At 38.3% G+C, this 22,888-nt stretch overlaps 1 protein-coding gene across 2 annotated transcripts in view; it reads left to right on the forward strand.

Moving 5' to 3' along the window:
* ST6GALNAC3 (ST6 N-acetylgalactosaminide alpha-2,6-sialyltransferase 3) overlaps positions 1–22,888 on the forward strand; it is a 598,932-nt gene that overhangs the window by 345,379 nt on the left and 230,665 nt on the right. For both annotated transcript variants that reach the window (XM_066376584.1, XM_066376585.1), the window contains exon 3: positions 8,670–9,079. In XM_066376584.1, the coding sequence (XP_066232681.1) occupies positions 8,670–9,079 (410 nt within the window). The remainder of the gene's footprint in view (positions 1–8,669; positions 9,080–22,888) is intronic.

Below are 22,888 nucleotides of genomic sequence, written 5' to 3' on the forward strand. Positions count from 1 at the left end.
TGCTTGTTTGGGCATGAGTATACAGACCTATAGCTCTCAAGGAACTTTCAAATAAAGAGAGCACGTTATCTATGGTAACTGAGAAACATAACTTTATGTTGTCTGTTTTAGAATTATTTCTTGACATTAACATTTTTATGCATCCCCATATTAAATTTTATACTTGGCTATAATGCTACCAGGCAGGAATCAAGGTAAATGTCATATCCCAAATCTACAGAGAGTCAGAGCCAAACCATGGGTTATCAAATCATTCTTTTTATGTGTTGTTACTCATAGTGTGTGATTCATGAACCCTGTTTTTCAGGCACCAACTGAAAGATGCTGGTGCACGGAGGGCAGAGGAGTACGTTTCCAAGCTGGTGTGGTTGAACCGTGTGGGTTTTTCTCTAGAACAGCCTTCGCATTTCTTTGCTCACAGTTAGAGGTCTGCTGAAAGTGACTTCGTGTAGATGAAAACAGCTTGCTTAATCATTCCTGAAACACGGGAAAAATTAAAATACATTTTTTTCTTTGTTGAGCAATAAAAACAATGCCAGATTGTTAATGCCTCTTTTGTACCTTTCACTTGAAAGACCTCAAAAGAACATCAAGGAGAATAAAGGCAAAATCTATTCCCCAATGGCATCATTATACATGGTGAGGCCTCTAAAACTAAAACTCTAAAGACATTCGGGAAGAGTAGAGGAATAAATGACAGCAAACTGAAGAGTTTTGTCTCTGGAGCTTTGTTCAACCTGCTTTGTTCAAATCCATCAAAATTGGATGATGAAAAGCAAAGATCTCATTTGTTTCAACATTAAAGTAGTAAATTAGTCAGCGGTGAGTTAATTGTCCTGTAAAGCCGTTAACATGCCAGGAGTATCCCATCTCCAATATTTTAAATTGCATTCTTATGGCTGAAATGAAAGGAACCATTAGAGGCATGTAAAACAATGTATTAAATAATTTAAACTGGTTCAATTCAAATATGATTTTTGTTCTGAAATATTTATAGATGCTTCTGTTTTGATTTAAGATGAGCAAGTTTCATTTCAGACGTCAGAACATCAAATAGAAACTCCCTGCAATTCGGGGCTAAAGTAAGGAGATGGATCAGTGTGTCCAGTGTTGTGTTTCATTCCTGGCTGTTCCTGTTTGCTTCCAGGGTATAGAATTAGCAGGTTTGGTTAAATTTTAGTTGGAAGTTTTTGGTGACCTTTTCTAATCCTGACTGTTTCATAATTTAATGTCTTGACCTTCGTTTTCTGTAGAGCCACCTCAGTGATAAATGCAGAGATTTAATAACTAGAACTAGTTGACAGGTGACCTTTCGTACATGGCCATTTCTCTTTGCTGGGGAAACCACATTGTTTTGCAAGTTTTAATTCACAGGTTTTAATGATCTATTCTATTGTCTATAAGCTTATTCATGAAATAAAAAGTAAAGGTTAAATATTTCATTCTTCTTATTGATTAAAATGTAAAGTGCTTGGCAGTTGTCCCAATATATCATTCAAAAAGGATAGGGCAGTTTGTCAGTTTCTTCTCCATAGGAAAGAGGAGAGGAATTTTCCAGAGTGGTTGGTGGATAGGATAGTAAGCTATCTCATCAGCTGAATGACGGTAGCTGTGTGTGTGTGTGTGTGTGTGTGTGTGTGTGTGTGTGTGTAAATTCAGAGCAGAGAAACAGAAGAGTTTGTTAACCATATCTGTTCTAAAATTTGAAGTGTCTATGACTCAACAGAAGGTAAAACTTGCCAATCAAAGTAAATGATCTGTTAGTTTAGATCATTTTTCTTTCCTTTTTTTTTTTAATAGGCAAGGATCAATCGGGCATGTCATGACAAAATTAGTTTCTAGGTCTACATAATAATAGTTGAGCACAGAAAGGTACAGCTGACTATTAGAATGCAGCAAACCTTTCCAACGCAGTAGAAATAGACACATCCTTCGCAGGCTCGTCCTCATGGCATCAGAGAATAGGGGGCTTTCCTGATTCTCTTGTGCTCACATTCTTCAGCATTTTTGCAAAGAGTTCATTTTGTGCCAAATACTTATGTTTGTAATAAAATTAAAATGAAAATCAGCATGGCTGTGCCATGACCTGCAGTGTGAGCACAGTAGCCCATCAGGCAGCGCCCCGAGTTTTCATGGGTACAGCTGAGAGGACATTTCATGAGTTACAGAATGGCTTGGCTGTCTTGAACTAACCGGTTCCCTAGGACATGTAAACAGCCACTGTGCGTTTCTCAAGTGAATTTATTTTGAGGAGGTTTCAGTCAAGCAGGAAGGAGGTATTCCCATTAGATACAGAGACCAGCTCATTAAAACAATATCATCATGGCCTTTTTTTTTTCCAGACATGTCTATAACTATTTAATATTTCAGAAAGAAACACAACTCACTGCTATTGTGAAAAAAGTTTGAAAAGCAAATTGAGTAAGATGTGAAGGACCACTTTAAAGCTAAAAATGAACAAACAAAACTAGTCATGATTAGTTTATCTTAGACTGAAATTACAGCCATATTACAAACTGGAAATATTTAGAAGATACACACACACACACACACACACACACAATTTCTTATCCCATGATAATACCATTTTCAGAAAGGACAGGTAAATTCCACTCACAGGCAAAGCTTAACAATCCTGAGCAGGCTTTCATGAAATTAAAAAATCTTCTTTTGTTTTGGTGAAATTCTTGGCCACCAGCATGTTTAGAAGCATTAATGTATAAATAATTAATTCAAAAAATTTTAATATAATACTGGGTGAGATTTGAGGTGTTTGCTTATGTGTGCACTAGGAAGAGTGCAAAATAATAATAAATATTTCTTTACTATCTCCCTCTTTTTTGTGTGTAACAGACAGAGAGAGAGAGAGATGAGAAGTATCAATTCTTCATTGTGGCACCTTAATTGTTCATTGATCATTTTCTCGTATGTGCCTTGACTGGGGGGCTACAGCAGAGCGACTGACTCCTTGGCTCAAGCCAGCAACCTTGGGCTTCAAGCCAGTGACCTTTGGGCTCAAGCCAGCGACTATGATATCATATCTATGATCCCATGCTCAAGCCAGGGACCTCTGGTAAGCCTGCGCTCAAGCCAGATGAGCCCACGCTCAAGCCAGTGACCTCGGGGCCTCAAATGTGGGTCCTCTGCATCCCAGTCCAACACTCTATCCACTGTGCCACTGCTTGGTCAGGCTCTCTTTTTTTAATAGTAATGTGAATGCATGTTCTCAAAGATAACATGCTTCTGTGTTTAACATGAATGATATCTAGTATCTGCTGGGCATCATGTTCATTTCTGTTTCCTTAACTTTATAATGGCAAAAAAACCCCCAACTAACTTTTGAAGAATTTATTGTGAGAATTGAGTGGAATAATATAAGGAAGTGCTGGATAGGATGACTGGTTGAATAATAGGTATTCAATTATGTGTATACTATTAAATATAATACACTATACTTATACATCTCTCTCACACTATTTCTTCCCTTCCTCCTTCTCTCACACTTTCCCTGTGCCCTCAACAGAAATCAAGTCTATTTTTTGCTAAGGCAGCAAATGTCAAGATTCATTTTAACAGAGAAAGAACTTGATTTTCAAGGCAGTCTCTTCACCCATTAAAATAGTAAATGAATTGACTCTAGTTGATCATATAGTGAGGTGAAAGCTCACACTGATTAGAATCCTAGAATTATTATATTACCCCTCATAGCACTTTGCACAGAATAAGTACCAAGGAAAAAACTTACTTGCTTGTTTAATAGATGTCATCAAATTCTTAACTTTCTCCAAGCTGCGTGTTTGTAACCAGATCTGCAGGTAAGAGTTAGTATATTTTTGCAAAAGGGGAAAATAGCGAAATCAAATATAGTGATGTTACCATAAAAATAATAGTATTTTAGACTTCAGATAAAAGAATGTATCTGACATTTGTGGATTTTCTTTGAACAGGGACACAGTAGCCAGACAGGGTTGGCTGTACATTTATAGGGATTTCAGTTTATGGACACAGCCCAAGCCCAACCAAAGCTTTTGAGTTGATGATATTTTGAGTGTACAAGAAAAAAAGATGAAGAGGCAAGGTTGTTTGTATTGAAAACAAACAAACAAACAACAAAAATGGACAAGCAGTAAAAAAGGAGAATTTAGAATAAAGAAAAAACTTGATAGAATAGAACCAGATAAATACTTCCAAAAGTCTCGGAAAATCCTGGGCCTCAATCTAGAAACTGCTTACTGAGGTAGAACTGGGTGAGTGGAGGCATATGGAATAAATTTTCAAGCAAGGACCAAAAATGAAATAATATAAATGAGTTAAAGAAAAAGCAGTGAATTTTTACAAAGAAAATCGAGATCACAACACACAGGGCTAAAGGCAGTAAAAGGAGCTGAGATAGCCAGATACCATCCGCTCCTGGGTCAAACCGTCCAGTTGTGATTAGGTATTTCTTTATATCATAGCTTACTATAGTTTGAAGGTACCTTCAAATGTATATATGAGTCCCTTCGGCCTTATCAAGCTCTTTGTGTTACCTGAAGCTTCAGTTATGATGAAGAAGGTCTCACTCTCCCAGCCCTGCACTCCTATCAGACTGGGAGGATGGTTCCTGCAATGAAGTGGTGAACAAAGCAGTCACCACGTGCAGCCTCTCCTGGTGCCTCAGACAGAAAGGCAGACAGCTCGGTAGGATTGTCACAGAGCAGTAGGGACATGTGGAAGTCTCCTAAGACTCTGGCCATGGTGACAGTATTGCCAAGTGAGCAGTATGACAGAAAGGGACAATTCGATAATTACCATCTACCCCCAAAGACATTGCATACATTGCACTCTGCCCAATGACATATTTGTTACTTAAATAAGAGGCTGTTCTTCACATTGTTTACCCTCAGTTTGTTAGCTGCTGACCTCATAATCTGCACAGCTGTGGCGTCCTGATACGTTGTCGTGAAACAGATTGTGATGTCTTAATTGATCACTTTCAGGGGTTACAACTGTCAAGTGAAACCAGTATGCTGATTCTTATTAGTTAAATTAAGACTTGTTACAGCAGAACCAGCTAATTTGCTCTTGGGACTGGGGAATGTAATGCAAATTGCTGCATTTTGTAGATTAGAAAGCATCGAAGGCGTTTCTTTATATATTCCTTATTTATCTTTGATTTTTTAAAAAATTGTGGAATCCATACCTCCCAAAATGTTTGTATTATTCAGTGAAGCAACTTCTTGCACCATAAAGTAAATTGAATGTAACTTCCCTGCACCATGTGCATCTTGGTGATAAGTTGGCTGTGCCCTATGAAACACAATTTAAAGCGGGCACTGATTTGCATGAGTCTGAGTAAGTTGGGAGGACACAGCTAAGTGTAGTGGATGCTGAACCCTGCTGCAGATCACCTGGCAGAAAGAATAGGGTGTTCGTCTTTATCATCCCAAATAACAGTAGTGTCTTAGGTGCTTCCCAAAGGGGCTTAGATCAATGCCTGCTCCCAAGAGACACCTTCTTGTGCCTCCTTTTGCCCCAACTTCACTATGGCACCAACCTTCAGAACTCCATTTTCAAGTGCCCTAACATACTCATCCAGCTGAGTGAACCTTGTCTAACCTGGTGCCCAGACCACCTGCTGCCCACCTTAGTTCAGAAATCTTACTGTAGCAGGAGTGATGGACAGTCCCTTTGATAGCAGTTTTAAGGTTCCTCTTTAGTGGACCTTTGTGAGCTCTACTAGTCAAGATTTTTTCAAAATTCTTAAATTTTACATCTCAAATAAATAGATGCCTTTGTCTACTGAGCATATTTTATAGGTGTACAATGAAATATAAATAAAAGATATTAAATTAATATATAACTATTAGCATCCAAAATACAATGGGAAGCGTAGGTATGTTCATCAAAGCAGTTTCTTTTGTAGTAGAAAAAAATCAGATAATAACTAACTGTGCTCAGCAGTAGGCAAACGGGTACATTATGATATATCCATCCATGTAATGGAGTACTGTATAGGCATTAAAAATATCTCTAAGGACTATCTATTGACATGGAAAAATTTAATGATGAAAAACAAAGGTTGCTAAATTATATCAATGGTATTTCTCAACCTGTCTAAAATGAGATATCTAGAAGGAAGAAACTACAACAAAATATTGTAGCTAATTTTTCAGTGGTAGAAATATGAAGATCTTTCATTCTTTTATCTATTTTTTTATTTTTTAACTTTTCCATAGCAAGTCTATATTACTGTAATAATTAGGAAAATAATTTAAAGCAGTTTGAGTAGTTTTGTTTTTATATTTGCTGTAGGAGTCTGTGTTGAAGGCAACTCCCGTCTCACAGGTCTGGAACGAGCTGCTCGCTTCCACCCCTGGTCCTGCCCTCCTGAAGCCTTCTCTTTCTGAGTTAAAGGCACCTCCAGTCTTCCAGTTTCTCGGGCTAAAAATTGGAAGTTATCCTTGACTTGTCTTTTTCTCATATCCTACATGTTATCTCTGGTCAAAAAAAGGTAGAGTAGGCTCTGCTTTCAGAATATATATAGAATGTGACCAGCTTCTTGCCACTTCCTGCTACCTGACCTGTTCAAGCCACCGTCTTATCTTGTCTCAGTTGAGGCAGTAGCCTGCTTTCTCGGATTCTGCCTTTGCTTTCTTTGTGTCAGTTTTGCATTCAGCAGCCAGAGTTGTTAAAATACAACTCAGATCAGTCACTCCTCTCTCTGCTCAGAGCCCAGTGGCTCCTGAGTTAAAGACCCTATGTGATGCCTGCCCTGTCATCTCTCTGGCCCCAGTACCTGCTCCTCTTCTCAGTGTTCTGTGCTCTCCCAAGTGTTTCTTTCCTGCCTTGAGGGGTTGGCAGTGACTTTTGCTTTTGCTTTGCAGGAATACACTTTCCCCCAACATCCCCAAGCCAGCCCTCTCAATTCAGGTATTCAAATATCATTTTTCCCCTGTGGCCTTTACTGCTCACTCGATCAACACACACACACTCTCTAACCTTCTTTCTTGCTTTCATTTTCTCTACTTAGTACCTATCTCCATTTAACACATTATATACTGTGTGGATTTGTTTATTCCCCCCCCCCCCCGTTAGATGTAAGCTCTATGAGGGCAGGGATATTTGTTTCAAATTTTCACAGCGGGATTCCCAACCCCTAGAGCAGGCCTGGCACTTAGTAGTTGCTCAATAACTAGGCTGGGCCTTGACCATTGAAGAGGTGATCTGTGACAGTCATGTGATAATTATCCTGCTGACTTCTCTGAGGCACTTTGCCTATCAATTTACATATTGAAATAGAACCTGTTGGTATCTTGATATGTTTCTGCTAGATTGATTTTTTCTTCTCATCTAAATTAATAATTCCAGATGAATTGGAATTGGAAAAGTCCTTTTCTTCCCTAATATTAAATTGTGTTCAGACTCCTAATAAATTATTTTAACTTAATTACTTTCATTTTGTAACTTAACCACTATGTTTTGGGCTCCTATAGTATTCCAGGGACCTCTGAGGAGTTAGGATTAAATTGAAGAAGACAACCTTTGACTCTACTTTTATAGTGTTTACTGTCTGGTGGACAGACATAATTAAACAATAATTAAAGTACAACACTAGGGCCTAGTGTGAGAGGAGCCACTGACTAATAGGCACAATAAAAATCCAGGATCAACTGTCAGACACAGAACACAGAATCTCATAAAAAGGAGATGAGAAAGATGTGTATCAACAAAACACATTGCTCTTTTATCACTGCTTTAAAAGTTAGGGTGCCTTCTCTTTATGTGGGAGGTTAATCGGCAAAAGGGATTTACTTAGCTCTGGAGAAAAGAATCAGGAACTAATGAGAAGGGCAGTGGGCTTAGAGTAAGGAGATCTAGATTAGAATCTACCACTGCAACTTGAATTTATGTGTAAATCCTTAAAGCCAGTGTTTAATCTCTCTGAGTCTCTATTACCTCATTGGTTAGGGTGGTGGTTAGAGTACCTGTAGAGATTGTCTCTGCACTTACTTTCTCTGAGTTCATAAAAGAAACCCTTCCATACCCATCTAGAATAAACATAAACACAAAGGTCAGCCAACATGGGGATGCAGAGGAAAATTTTAAGGGTCTTTGTAATATTTTTGATAGCCTGGGACTTGTTTTAAGTAGTTCTGGGTTCTGAAAATCTTTTTCAGAATCCTGTCATTTGCTGAATTTTTCATATTGTCCTCAGCTGCTACATAACCATTTATACATATAAGTAAAATGTAGAATTGATGCCTGGATGTATTCCTTTTGCCTTCTTTGTAGCCATTAGAGTTATTAAAGAGATAAAATCTTTCTGTGTTTGCTTATTTCATTTGAAATTACAGTTTTGAATGAAAAGTCATCATTTAGAGTGGCAAGCAAATGACAGTTTTTCATTTAACTTTAAACCAACAGAAGGGAAGAGAAATTAAAATTATTTCTTAACAATCTATATTCACTTTGTAAACTGCCACTAGCTTGATAAACTGCCACTAGCTTGATAACCTGTTACAATCATTATAGGACTGGTATATCTATTTCAGAGGTATTCCTACATTCGGCACTTATACACAATATCTGAACATTATGTTTCTCCAGAGAAATTTGTGTAGCTTACTTAGGTAGACCTCACTAATTTATGTTTCTTCCCCCATCTTGTTTCTCCTTCTGTTTTTCAGCCTTTGCAACTGGACTGTGAGCTCTGTGCCATAGTGTCAAACTCAGGTCAGATGGTCGGCCAGAAGGTGGGGAATGAGATAGATCAGTCCTCCTGCATTTGGAGAATGAACAACGCCCCTACCAAAGGCTACGAAGAAGATGTTGGCCACATGACAATGATTCGAGTTGTGTCCCACACCAGTGTTCCTCTTTTGCTAAAAAACCCTGATTATTTTTTCAAGGAGGCAAACACTACTATTTATGTTATTTGGGGCCCTTTTCGCAATATGAGGAAAGATGGCCATGGCATCGTTTATAACATGTTGAAAAAGACTGTTGACATCTATCCAAGTGCCCAAATTTACATCACTACAGAGAAGCGCATGAGCTACTGTGATGGAGTTTTTAAGAAGGAAACTGGGAAAGACAGGTGAGTCCTCTAAAACCAGCTGTCTTGTCCTTTATGCTAAATCTTTGCTGAGTCCTTTTGTCAGCTATCAAATGAACAGAGTTATTTTTCAAACTGATTGTTATGTGTATTTAACTCCTATGATTACTTGATGAGCCAGCAACTAGGTCACATTAATTCCACCTACACTACCTCCTGCTCTCTCTATTTTGATTTGCTTCAGGCTCCAAAAATCACTGGATGCTTTCCCAGGTTATCTTTAAATTTATTCTTACTTAGCTCAATTTGTTATTGATTAAATTGGATAAAAGTTCCTTAACATTTCAAAACAGAAACATTTTGTTTTGAAATGTTAAGGACCTTTAGGACCTAAACTCCTTTGCAGGTGATGGCAAAAATTTACCTGAGACCACAAAACAAGCTATTGATTCTCCAATAAGGTTGCATAGTTTCTTGCATGAAAATAAATCCTATGATTGTGAACACCGTAACTTGGTATCTAACATGTTAAGTAGAATATCATATTGAAATTATGCATTACTTAAAATAATTAACAGTGGATTCTTGAAGAGAAATGAGGTATAAATACTATTCACTCAATTATTCAAAAATCTACTTGACTTTTTCACAGCATCCATTTCTCTGCAGCATTCTGTAAACTACCCTTCCCACGCCCTTTTCCTGAGGTCTGCTTGCCTCATTTTATCCTACTCCTTACTTCTTTCTGTTTCCTCTCTCTCTTTCTTTTTCATCCCTCTCATCTCCCACATAACTCGACTGTCTGCCATTTTTCCTTTCTCTTTAGAAAGGTAACAAGTATATGGGAGAGAAGTGGAATTATAAATCAGTAACTCTTAGTTCAGATATCTAATTCTAATAAAACTGCTGAAGAAAAATATTAAAAATAATTGCTGAAGTTTTAGGTTATATGTACATTTTAATTATTTGTGAATAAATTAATACCATGAATAAATTGAGCATTGGCTATCATTTCAATATTAACATTCTGATTGCTCAAAATTTGTACCTTTTTCTCTTCAATATTATCAAATGTAAAGTTTTAACTATGTTGGGGTATGTGCTTATAGAGGGAAATTTTTTGATGCCTCTGGGTATAATTTTAATGTTGATAATTATTTTAGAATCTTATCTCCTATTGACAATGTTGGTTGAATTTAGTGTTTTCTACTTCTGAACACCAAAAATGCATAGCTTCTAATGAAATACAAGGCAGAAATAGCCATAATACTGTTATTTTTTGCTGTTTGAGTTACTGAGAAGAATGCTAATGGTTAGCTTTGAATCAGTGCAGCATAAGCTGTACAAAGAGACAAGCAGTAGAGATAAAAGAAATAGGTATGTGCTTCAAAGAAGTAATCTCACATGTAACACCATTCTACAAAAATGTGACCATTCTCAAGGGGTTTTGGAAATGTTTGGTCTCTCACTAGCACAGGGCAATGCAATTAATTAGATATATTTGGTTTTCCATTAGTCACAGTTAGCACTTGGGGTCTCCCCCACTTATAAGCCCTAAAACCATTTCAGGGCATCAGAGAAGAACTTAACATGCCATTTGTTTATATTTGTTTATATCCCATTGGCTTTTGCTGTGAGTTTTCAGTGAGACAGCACTGTCACAGATGTCTGGATTGTACAAGAATGAGGAAAGAAGAGCTTTGAGAGACGCAGTTCCCTAATGGTTGAATGTGCTGTTTGTATAGTGGGAAAAAGTTCACCTGGTAAAAATTGATTTGCAGATATCATTCAGTTGATACTCACCAAAATAAATGTAGGGAAAAGAAATACGAAATTATTGTCTGATGCTGTCTTGCTGTTTTCTTCACCAAGTCTAATCCTGTCTGGTCGCTTTACCAGGTACTAAACCAGACCAAAGAAGACAAATATGCTAGTGTTTTACAAATGAGCAGAATGCGCGATTTTGGTAAAATCTTGTTGACGAAGATTGACCAAAATGACCTCAAAAGCTGCTATCTCCCTATCTCTACTGTGACTTAAATCTATGTCCTCACTTTAGCTGTATGAATTTTTACTGTCTTAGGATTTCCTATAGTGACCTGATGTTCATTGCCAAATTTCAAACAAGAATATTTTTAACCTTTTTTTGAGAAAGAAAATGCCAAACTTATAAAATAAAGAGGCTAATGGTGTGTAAAGAACCTCTGTATACCCACTGCTCAGATTGAATAACTACAAACTCCTGACCAACCTTGTTTCATCTATACTGGGATGTACTTTTTCTCTCTCCAAGGTTTATTTTGAAGCAAATGCCAGACATCTTATTATTTCATATATAAATATTTCAGCGTGTATCACTAAAAGATAAAGGTTCTTAAAAATAAACACAATGCCATTGTCCTACCTAGGAATCAGCAATATGTCCTTAATAACATTACATATTTAGTCTGTTTTGAAATGTCTCCAATAATCTCATTAATATTTTTAACAGTTAATTTGAATCAGGATTAGCACTGAACTCCATACATTGTTCAAGTCAGAATTGGCACAAGGCTTGTACAATGCAATTAATTGATATGTCACCTGTATTTGTCTTTTTCTTTTTTTTTTTTTTTTTTTTTTTTTTTTTTTTTTGTGGGAAAGACAGAGTCAGAGAGAGAGACAGATAGAGACAGACAGACAGGAAGGGAGAGAGATGAGAAGCATCAGTTCTTTATTGCAGCACCTTAGTTGCTCAGTGATGGCTTTCTCATATGTGCCTTAAGGGGGGGGGGCTACAGCAGACCTAGTGACCCCTTACTCGAGCCAACCACCTTGGGCTAAAGCTGGTGAGCCTTGCTCAAACCAGATGAGCTCACGCTCAAGCTGGCGACCTCGGGGTCTTGAACCTGGGTCCTCCACATCCCAGTCTGACACTCTATCCACTGCGCCACCACCGGGTCAGGCTGTATTTGTCTTAATCTAGAATTTCTCGCCCTCTCTCTCGCTCTTTTATTTAAAAAATAGTCATTTGTTCTATAGAGCTTTCCTTAATCTAAATTTTGCTGACTGTACTCCATAATATTTTTTTACATTGATATTTTCCTGTTTTATTTAGAAGTTAAATTTAATGTGGTGACATTTATCAATAAGAGCACATAAGTTTCAGGTAAACATTCCTATAGCATATGAACTGTTGATTGAGTTGTGTGCCCATCACCAGAGTCAAATCATTTGCTGTCGCTATATATTTGTCCTTTAGTCCCCCCCTCCACCCCCTCTTCCTGGCAACCACTTTACTTCTATATACGTCCATAAGTCTCAGTTTTATATCCCACCTATGTGTGAAATTATATAGTCCTTAGCTTTTTCTGATTTACTTATTTCACTTGGTATAATGTTCTCAAGATCTTCAAGGACCATCCATGCTGTCATAAATGGTAATAACATCATTATTTCTTATAGCTGAGTAGTATTCTATTGTATATATGTACCACATCTTCTTTATCAAATCCTCTATTGAGGGACACTTTGGTTGTTTCCATGTCTTGGCCACTGTGAATAATGCTGCAATGAACATGGGGGTGCATGTGTCTGCGTACCAGTGTTTTTTTTGTAGATACTCAGTAGAGAGATTGCTGGGTCATATGGTAATTTGAGTCTTAATATTTTAAGGAACTGTCTTCTATAATGGCTGTACCAGTTTACATTTCCACCAGCAGTGAATGAGGGTTTCTTTTTTTCCACAGCCTCTCAAACACTTGTTATTACCTGTCTTGTTGATGTTCATATTTCTATGTTGAGACTTTATTAGGTTCAAGTTTTTTTTTCCCCCAAGCCCATTATTGGAACAGTGGGTGATACTTCTATCAGAAGGAATACTTCTATCAGGAGGAATACTGTCTAGTTTTCTCTTTATGTTAGACATCATTAACAATCATGGTCTAGGTGAATTAATTTCTTGGAGGTTGCAAAATGGTTATATTTCATCATTGCTTTTTCATTTATTTGCTGATATTCCTTATAAAGAGAAACTTGCCCTCATTGACCATCTGGTTACCCTGAGATAGTACCAATTCTTTTTCTTTATTTATCAATTTTAAGACATCTCTTCCCCAGCATCATCTAAAAGTGAAGCAAGTTTATTTATTAATATTTACATGTTGACATATATTTAAACATTTGAAACATTTTAATTCATTAAAATTATATTCTTTTGTTCAAATTATCCTAATTTGGGATGTGGGAACCTCTTCAAATTGGTTTTAGAGTCCTTTTGACATGTCTTTAGCATTTTTGGATAGCTTCTTTGCTTACTGGTATTATAGTATGTTTCAGGCTCTTCTTGTACATATCCTGATGCAAACCTGGATTTAGACACTTCTCCTGTTAGTACATATTTAAGAGAGCATAATCTTTGTGATACAAGTGCTTATTGATACTAGGTTGCTCTTTGTTTCTTGATCTTTTCATTGGACAGACCTAATGTATAAATAACATATGCTGTATATATTGCTTAAAAATAAAATCATTAGGTGTTCAAACTGACACTTCCAATTCAAATTCAGAGCTATATTTTACCCTATCTTACATCTGTTTATTTTTTCTGCCATGTTGACTATCATATGTCCAATCTAGGGACACCAATGTTAATCACTCATCTGCTTTATCCTACAACACACATACATACAACAATCTAGCGTAAATACAACTAGCGATATTGTTACTGTAAGCATCCTCAGATTATTTTGCATCAAAGACATTTGAATGGCAGGCATTCGAGTGGGTACATGCTCACAAAGTGTTGGTTATATCCTAACAGAAGTTGTAAATATTTTTCCTAAGTACATAAGAGTAAGTGGTATACATTATTGCAGGCATGAGGAAGTCAGGAAACAGGGATGTCCATTTAATCTAACATTACATTAAGAAAATAGTTGTAAAGCTATCATATTTTGATATGCCTGCGCTTATAGGAACTTTTTAGCAAGTGCTCATTTTCTTCATCAGGTTTTTAATGGAGAGGTTATGTGACGATTAGGATGCATAATTTATAGAATTTTTAAAATCTGTGACCTTAGGAGTTAAAATGATTCATGATAGGTAAGTGATTAAATGGATATTTTCAAAGAAAAACTAGCCTCTCAGCTAACTTCTTCAAATTGTCAAATCTCCCTTATTTATGGTGGGTGTTGTTTTTATTTTTAACAAATCCCTCGCTAAGAAAACGTTAAGTAGTAGAAGAAATATGTATACTGTTAAATGTCTTAGAGTGATTTTAGCATATTTTTAAGCATACTGGAATACTTTTCAAACCAAATGAAATTTAATTTGTTTTCTTATCAGTTACTAGCTAAAATTACTTGGCTTGTTCATTAAAAGGGTGACCTTGTGGAAAAGGCTGAGAGAAAAGGAAAAGAAGGCTGTTTGTCCTTTCCCTCTTCATCTTCTGGGGCCCAGTGTCCTTGGGAATCCTAGGTCCTTTGGGCAGTGGTTACTTTTATAGTTTCACTTACCAAATATTTTTCTGGGAAACAATTTTCAACAAACCAGAAACCTTTGGAATTAAAAGTTTTATATTAAAAATAATCTAAGCCATAAAGGATCTCTTTCTCCCTTGAATGATTGGTGTGCATAAATAATATTAGCCTGCTGACATTTACACTTTTGCATTAATACATCTTAAGACTGAAACACCCTAGAACAACAGTTCTCAACCTGTGGGTTGCGACCGCGGCGTGGGTCGCACGACCAAAACACAGGGGTCGCCTAAAGCAATCCAAAAACAGGTTGAGAGCCGCTGTCCTAGAGGCACTGTTAGTCGGACAGTGGAACATGGTGCCACACTCAATATGTGAAAAATGTGATTACCGTATTTTTCACCCCATAAGACGCACCTGGTCATAAGACGCACCTAGCATTCTAAGGAGGAAAATAAGAAAAAAAATATTCTGAAAAAATGGTGTGTTAAAATATTTAATAAAATATACCACAGGCCCTGGCCAGTTGGCTCAGTGGTAGAGTGTCAGCCCAGGATGTGGAAGTCCCAGGTTTGATTCCCAGCCAGGGCACACAGGAGAAGCACCCATCTGCTTCTACGCCCTTCCCCCCTCTCCTCTCTCTCTCTCTTTCTCTCTCATCCCCTCCCACAGCCAAGGCTCCATTGGAGCAAAGTTGGCCTGGGCACTGAGGATGGCTCTATGGCCTTCGCGTCAGGCACTAGAATGGCTCCGGTTGCAACAGAGCAACGCCCCAGGTGCACAGAGCATCGCCCCCTGGTGGGCGTGCCGGGTGGATCCCGAATAGGCGCATGTGGGAGTCTCTGTCTACCTCCTTGCTTCTCACTTGGGGGGGTATATATATGTGTGTGTGTGTGTGTGTGTGTGTGTGTGTGTGTATGTGTATATATATATAATCACAATAATATTTCAACAATGTAAACTCAACAGCAGTATTAACTACCATTAGCACTGTTATTAACAAATGAAAAGATACTTTAATGTTCAAATACTCTTCTAGATGTCCGAAAACCACAGGAACTCATCATTGCTAGTGTCAGAATTTAAGAAGCTCAGTTGCTCACAATTACTGGTATCACTTTCTTTGCTATTTTCATATATGATACCATCTTCAGTGCCATATAAGGCAGGGGTCCCCAAACTACAGCCTGCAGGCTGCATGCGGCCCCCTGAGGCCATTTACCTGGCCCCCACCGCACTTCCGGAAGGGGCACCTCTTTCATTGGTGGTCAGTGAGAGGAGCACTGAAATACTGGTTCCCATTGAAATACTGGTCAGTTTGTTGATTTAAATTTATTTCTTCTTTATTTTAAATATTGTATTTGTTCCCCTTTTGTTTTTTTACTTTAAAATAAGGTATGTGCAGTGTTATTAGGGATTTGTTCATAGTTTATTTTATAGTCCGCCCTCCAACGGTCTGAGGGACAGTGAACTGGCCCCCTGTGCAAAAAGTTTGGGGACCTCTGATCGAAGGCATTGCTAATGCCACATTTTTTGAATGACCATACCATGGTTTGTTTCATTCTTCACTGACTGCCATGATGTTTTCACCCATTCACAAACCTGAGTGATAGTGGGTCTCTTCATTTGTCCAGTTGGCGTCAAATCACAATTACCAGCAGCCATCCATTTGCTCCACTCTTCTCGCATAAAGACTTTAAACAGTTTGTTGATGGAAACGTCGAGAGGTTGCAACTGTCTGGTAAGACCCCCAGGAATTACAGCTAGATTAGTCTTCACTTCTTTGAAGTTTTTTTTTGTGTGTGTGATTTTGCTAATATGTGCTCTAAACTGGTCAAGCACTAATAGGGCAGATTTTTTTCAGAAGCCCTCTAGGACGTTTGGACCAAACTTTTTCAATCCACACTCTCATTCCATTTTCGTCCACCGATCCTTTCTCATGAACTCCCCTGCTGCTGCATTAGGGAAAGTCCAGTTATTTTTTACTCTAATGTCACTACATAGGTAAATACCTGGATTACAGCTGGAATAAACTGATGGAGAAGAGCAGCATAGCCCTCTCCCTCTGCCACTGCTTTGCCTGTGCTTGCACTGGCCTCCCAGCTCACTGCACGTTCCTCGTACCCTTGGCCCCTCCCCTATCTGCCAGCCAGCCAATGAAATGCTATTAGGCTGGCAACAAGTGACGTCAGCACTTCACGCAGAGCTCCAGCAGCTGCAGCACGCCTTTCACATTTGCCCTGGTTGATGCCAGATGACTGTGTTCACACAACTTCGCTGGCCTTCCCTCTTGCACTCATGCAACTGTGGAAACCGGAACCAGGAGATCACTCAGCAGATGTGGGTGTTTCGCACACCACCCTAACTGGTATGATTACCCTCTTGCTGGCACTCATTCTACATGTTTACCAGCGCAGCACTCCGCAGCAGCTAAAAAAAAAAAATGAACATTTGCTCCATAAGACACGCGGGTTTTTCCCCTCCACTTTTGGGGGGAAAATGCGTCTTATGAAGTGAAAAACATGGTATGTGCCTACCTATGTACAGCTGCAAAATGAATATTAACTCTCCTGGAAAAGCAACAGAGAGCCAGTGTGAGGCTTCTGCTTACCTGTGGATAGGTAGGCAAGTTGCAGCTCACATTCCACTTTATAAATATGTTGACAAGAGCATACACATTATTTCATTAAGTAATAACTGAGAAAGCTACAGTCCCCATTAAAAGTGCAAAGCTAATCCCCAGACTGATAAGGGCCCAGAGCTGCCCTAAATAGGTCTTAATTAGCTGGCCCCCCTGTGGCTCTGCCTTCAGGGATGGGTGAAATTAATGAAAGCTAGCAGCAAATACATCCGTGTTTCAAGATGTTACTGCCTCAGGTACAGAGGATGAGAAGGGAGAGAGTTACTTTTAAGTATCATTTAGGAGAAAGGATATACAAGTCAGTTTCAGAAAAACACTGTTTAAAATGGGACACTGTTAGGTCAATATCGAGATGGCTGCCTGGCTAATCTTTGCCTGCATGCTTCACCCACTACCACTCAGTCTTAAGGACAGAAAAGGAACTCAGTGATGTGTCATTTCTCACTGTCGTCTGCTGGAGACAATTTTGTCATCTGGTGCGGGTTTTAGGAGCATCCCGGGTTTTGCTATCGCAGCTTGACCAGTGTGAAAGTGTCTTGTGCCACTGTGTGATTGACTTTAGGGATTGAATTGGCTCACATTCCTTAGGTTGCACACAGTTGGTCATTTCTAGGGTGTGAAGAGGTGTCGAGCCTCTCCCCCGAGGAACTGGGAGCTCTCTGCGCCCCCTCTGTTGGGGCACATGACAAGGAAGTGCCTCAGAAAAGGCCGTGCAGTAAGGGGGAGAGGCAGAAACAAGAACAAGCTGCTCGCCCAGGCAGCCGGACACAGAGCCGCTCAGTTCACCCAGAGAAGTGCTATTACTCTACCTGGACTCTGAAAACAAAGATGTCTGGTTATTTCTGACTCAAAATAAATAGGTACTAACCCCAGACAAACCTGGACCAAGAGAAAATAGACAAAGTTACAAATTTTCTTGGACTGCAAGGACACTATTAAAAACTTTTCTTTGTCTTTATTTTGGAAATATATTTGTCTTTGCAAATATAACATCTAAGCACTTTTGTGAGAGCCACGTCGACATACCTCTGTGTTGGAAGGAATGACTGTTCCACCCAGCTGATGCATTTGGCAGGAACAGTAAGTTCACATAGCAGTCATAGGCTGACCCATAGGACTCCTGAGCCAAAGAGCCTAATAAGGTGTTCAGGGCTGTTTTCACGCTCACAGCATTGGGAAACAGGAGACTTCCTTTTTCCCTTTATTTATGATGGCATCCAGTGACCTACATTAGGCCTCCCCTATAATACACATGTGCTGGAAATTAAAAATTCAATAAAAATTGCAAAGGATCTATGTTAAGAATGAGAGGATGCAAGGATGTTGTAATTTATCAAGATAGCAGTACTCACCTGTCGTGTGTTTAAAAACCCACACCTGCACAGAGACAGACGCACAAGCACACGCATACACACACAGGGTGAAACTATGATGTATTTGACAGGATAGCTTAGTTCAGGATGGAAACAAGAGAAACATCTAAGGTTCAGTGGTCATGTTTTAAAAGGAAGGCTGTGCAGATCCTGGTTGTAGAAATCAGGACTTGAACTATTAGGTCCACTTAGGGAAATGACGTTCGTTCCCCTGGGCCTGAGAACATGACTTGGCAAAATGGCTCGATACAGAGCCAGTTCGTACTGTACAGAAAGGAAGTCCTCGTAGACACTTACGGAGAATATTCCCTCAATGTTAAGGCTTTTGAACACTACAAAGGATGTGAAACTCAAAGACATATAAGCTTGAAATTAGAAGCCTCATTAGAATATGTTCACACACATTTTTAAAGTTTAGAAAGGCTTTAAAGGTTTTTTCTTTTCCTATTTGTGTGTTTGTTTGAAGTCATGTGTTTAATCTCTTCAGTTGATTTACTTCTCTCTATAATTTGGATATCTCCTCTCCTTTGATTTTTTTTTAAAATTGAGACCACCTCTGTCTCTTTTCAAGTTTATATCAAAATTAAGACAATTAAGAATAGTTATATACTTGTCCTTAAAAAAATATCAGACAGGGGAAATCTTTCTTTTTTTCTTGGTTCTTACATACCTTGACTCTTACAGGAGAGTCGATTGTTTTGAGACTTTTCATCTGTACTATGTCTTTCTCTTTATACAACAGTACTCTTCAAACTTGAATGTGCACGCAAGTCACCTGCTGATTCCGGGGGTTTGGGGTAGAGCCTCTGAACTCACAATTTGAACAAGTTTCCAGGACAGGCAAATGCTGTTAATCTGCAGATGATATTTTGGATTGTGTCATTTTAGTTTGCTTTGAATGAAGGGCCAAGACAACATTTCATTGTCCCTTGATCCAGAGACATACTTAAGTAAAAATAGCTATTTTACTTGTACTTGGACCCCAATTTTGTAACTATGCCCTGTTTCTGCCCATTTAAGGATGGGGCCCAGAAGTCCTTAAGACTTAAACAAGGGCATTATTTATTTAACCTTACTGTGTTTATTTGTCCATTTCTATCATTGAACTATTCACTTCTTTAAAACAGGGACTGTGCCCATATTTGTTTTATTCTAAGATCTAACATAGCCATGGTTTGCCAACAGACTGCCAGAGAAATGTATCATTTACACCCTACTTCTTTCAGCTAAATGGCCCAAAGAGATTTCAGGTTTACTTGAAATGACCTCAGCGATAACTCATTTTCTTTCTTTTTTCATTTTTACCACTACTGCTGCTCTATTTCGGGCTGTTTTGTCTCTTACCAGGGTGACCCCTAACACAGCCCTGCCTCTGCCTCTGCCTCTGCAGAGATTCCTCCCTCTGCTAAATTGCTCACCTTCCCATCATCATGCACACAAATGCATCTTTTATGACCAAATCAAGAGTTACCTCTTCCATGAAGCCTTTTGCAGTATTTCTAATTAGAACTTTATATTTCTCTGAAAATCCATAGCGTTTGGACTTTTTAAAAATAGAAATTATTACTCTCTGCCATGCACTATTGCCATTTATGTCTAATCTCTCCAGGTGGTCCCTAAACTCTTTGAGAAAATACCATTCTTATATATTTGTTTTATCAGAACCTTGTATAATGTATAATGACTCTAACAGATATTCAGTAAACATTTGATGAGTGAATGACTAAATAAATGAGTGAAAGAAATAATACCTGATAATTTTTTCTTTATATCTGCAAGGCCCTTTGCCACTTGTTAATTTCAAAACAGCTCCCCCCACCCCCGGTACTAAGGGTCACAGTACCACCAAATAAAGCAAGTTATAGGATTCAATTTTGATAGAAAAGTTTCCGCAGTTCTACTCAGAGAGACTACGCCTTGCTCTATCTTACCAGAAGGTTGGCAAATCTATTACCTTCTGTAGGGATTTTGTGGACTGGGCACTGGGTTATTAATAAGTCACTGACAGAGCCATTCCTCAAATATAGGTTTCCATTTTAGTTTCACTTTGGTGGTAAATCAGGTTCTGAGGCTTCACTCACAATTCTGTTAGCTGTCAGTTGCCTGGAGAAAAAACAGATCTTAGCACCTAAACCCAAGGTTACACTCTTGGGCCTCAGGAAGCAAATACAACAACCACCAGAGAAGGCAGAAAACAAGACCCAGGCAAAGGAGAACTGATTATTATCCAACTCTGTCTTCCAATTGTCTCCCAGAAAACATTTTCTTCTTTGTCAACAAAAAAAGTAACTTGCCTTTATGAAAATACTTTTAAATAACTTTATGATGAACATAAAGAAAAGAAAGAAAATGGTACCAGTATCTTCTAACTCACTGCATACATAAGAGATGAATTTGTACTTAAACGTAGATGAAAATTAATGGAAATGTTTTGACATGATTCAGATCTTGTCACTATTCTGCTCAAAACCCTGAGTGAGATAGTCCCGTATTTCACTTAGGGTAAAAGCGCAAGTGTTTACAATGACTTACACTGACTTCCAGCGTGATCTGACCCTTTGTTTCCTCTCTGACTTTCATTTATTAAGTTCCCCCGTGCTCCCTCTGCTCCAGCCATGCAGACTCCCTGCTGTGTCTCACACACTGGACGTGCTCCCTCTGTCAGACCTTTGCCTTAGCTCTCTGCTGGACCTCCCTTCCTTCCCACATGTCGCATGGTCCACCCGTCATCTCTCTACGCTGTTGCTCGTTTGTCACCACTCAGTGGGTCTACCCATGGTACTACCTAACATTGAAATCCCCGCTCCCCAAAGCCAGAATTTCCGATTCTCTTTCCTTTGTCCTGCTATTCTTGTTTCCCCCTACCACTGTTTACCTTCGAATGTTCTCTCTATTCTATACTTACTGATTTTATCATTTATTGTTTTTGTCTATCTTCCCCACTAGAATATGAGTTCCTGAAGGGCAGAGTTCATTATCTGCTTTTGTCAATTATATATGTAGTGTATAGTATGATGTAAATATTTAATATTTCTGAATGAATGACCAAGGGATGGAAAACAAAGGATTCAGGCAAACTTTCTTAACTTTTCTCAGTGGGTTCATCAAAGTAGCTGAAAATGAAGAAAATACGTATGTTCAGATACCATGCAATTAAGGTAGGAATTTGAAGCAATTGGTTCTGCTGTTGTCCTATAAAAATTTGCTAGGATGACAGCTCTCTCCCATCTTCAGAGAGATTATCATGTCACTCAATAAACTGATCTGGCTGATTTTCATTATTTAGCACATGGACCAGTTGTTTATATACAACTGACCAAAGTAGCTAATTTCTTCAGTACCCAGGAGAAATAGCAAAAGTCTTTCATTCTTACTTGGTTTGTTAGAACAATGATTTCCAAATATGAGTTTATAGCAGAATCACCTAGAGGGCTGATTAAACCACAGATTGTTGGGCCCACCCTGAGAACTTCTGAGTTGATGGTTTTGGGTCAAGGCCCTAAAGTTTGCATTTCTAGCAGATTTCCAAATAATGCTGTTGCTACTGGTCCTGAGACCACACTTAGAGAACCACTGTGGTAGAGAAAGGTTGGAAGATATCAGGAACCATATTTAATTATTTTGAAAACATTTGGTCCTATAATCTTTATACTGTTGCTGTAGTGTTATGAGTACATGCAAAATTATTTTTATTATGATTACTTTTTTAATGGTGAGGAATTGTTTAACCTCCTACAAAAATCCTACTGCAGCTTTATCATTTTATTCTTCACTTTCTTAAGTGCTTGCTCCTTTATAATCATGCCAGATGGTGTTGCTCATTAGCTTATGGGAAAGTGATACTTTATCATTCTAGACAGGGAGACAAATCATTCTGTGCTCTGATTTTGAGTCAAGAATCAACATTTGGGTGTATGTTCAACCTACTATTTGCTTTACAATTTTGCTCATTAGGTATTTATTACCCTGACAATATATGAGCGAGTCATTATCCCTTTGTCATATATGTATTTTTTTCAAATTCTATTCATTGAAAGTTCATACTGGCACTGTTTGACAATTGCCTTTATCACAGCATTACCTCCACTAGTATGTAATTTCCCTTTTGCCTGAATGATCAAGGTGAGGTGGTTATCTAGGAGGTAGATGCATAAAATTAAGATCCTGGATAATATTTCATTCTCTGACTTACTGTGCTCCGAGTGGATAACCAGGACAATTCTTTGCATTACTGATTTGTGAAAAATAATAAAACCTCGGTACAAAATGTAACATTATGACCAAAGTCCTCACATTCTTAGTCATTCATTGTATGTTTTCCATATGAGGAAAGCAGATAATTTAATTAAAAGTGTTAAAAAAAAACAAAAGAACTTGA

Source organism: Saccopteryx leptura, chromosome 3 (genome assembly GCF_036850995.1).
Source record: "Saccopteryx leptura isolate mSacLep1 chromosome 3, mSacLep1_pri_phased_curated, whole genome shotgun sequence".
NCBI lineage: Eukaryota > Metazoa > Chordata > Mammalia > Chiroptera > Emballonuridae > Saccopteryx > Saccopteryx leptura.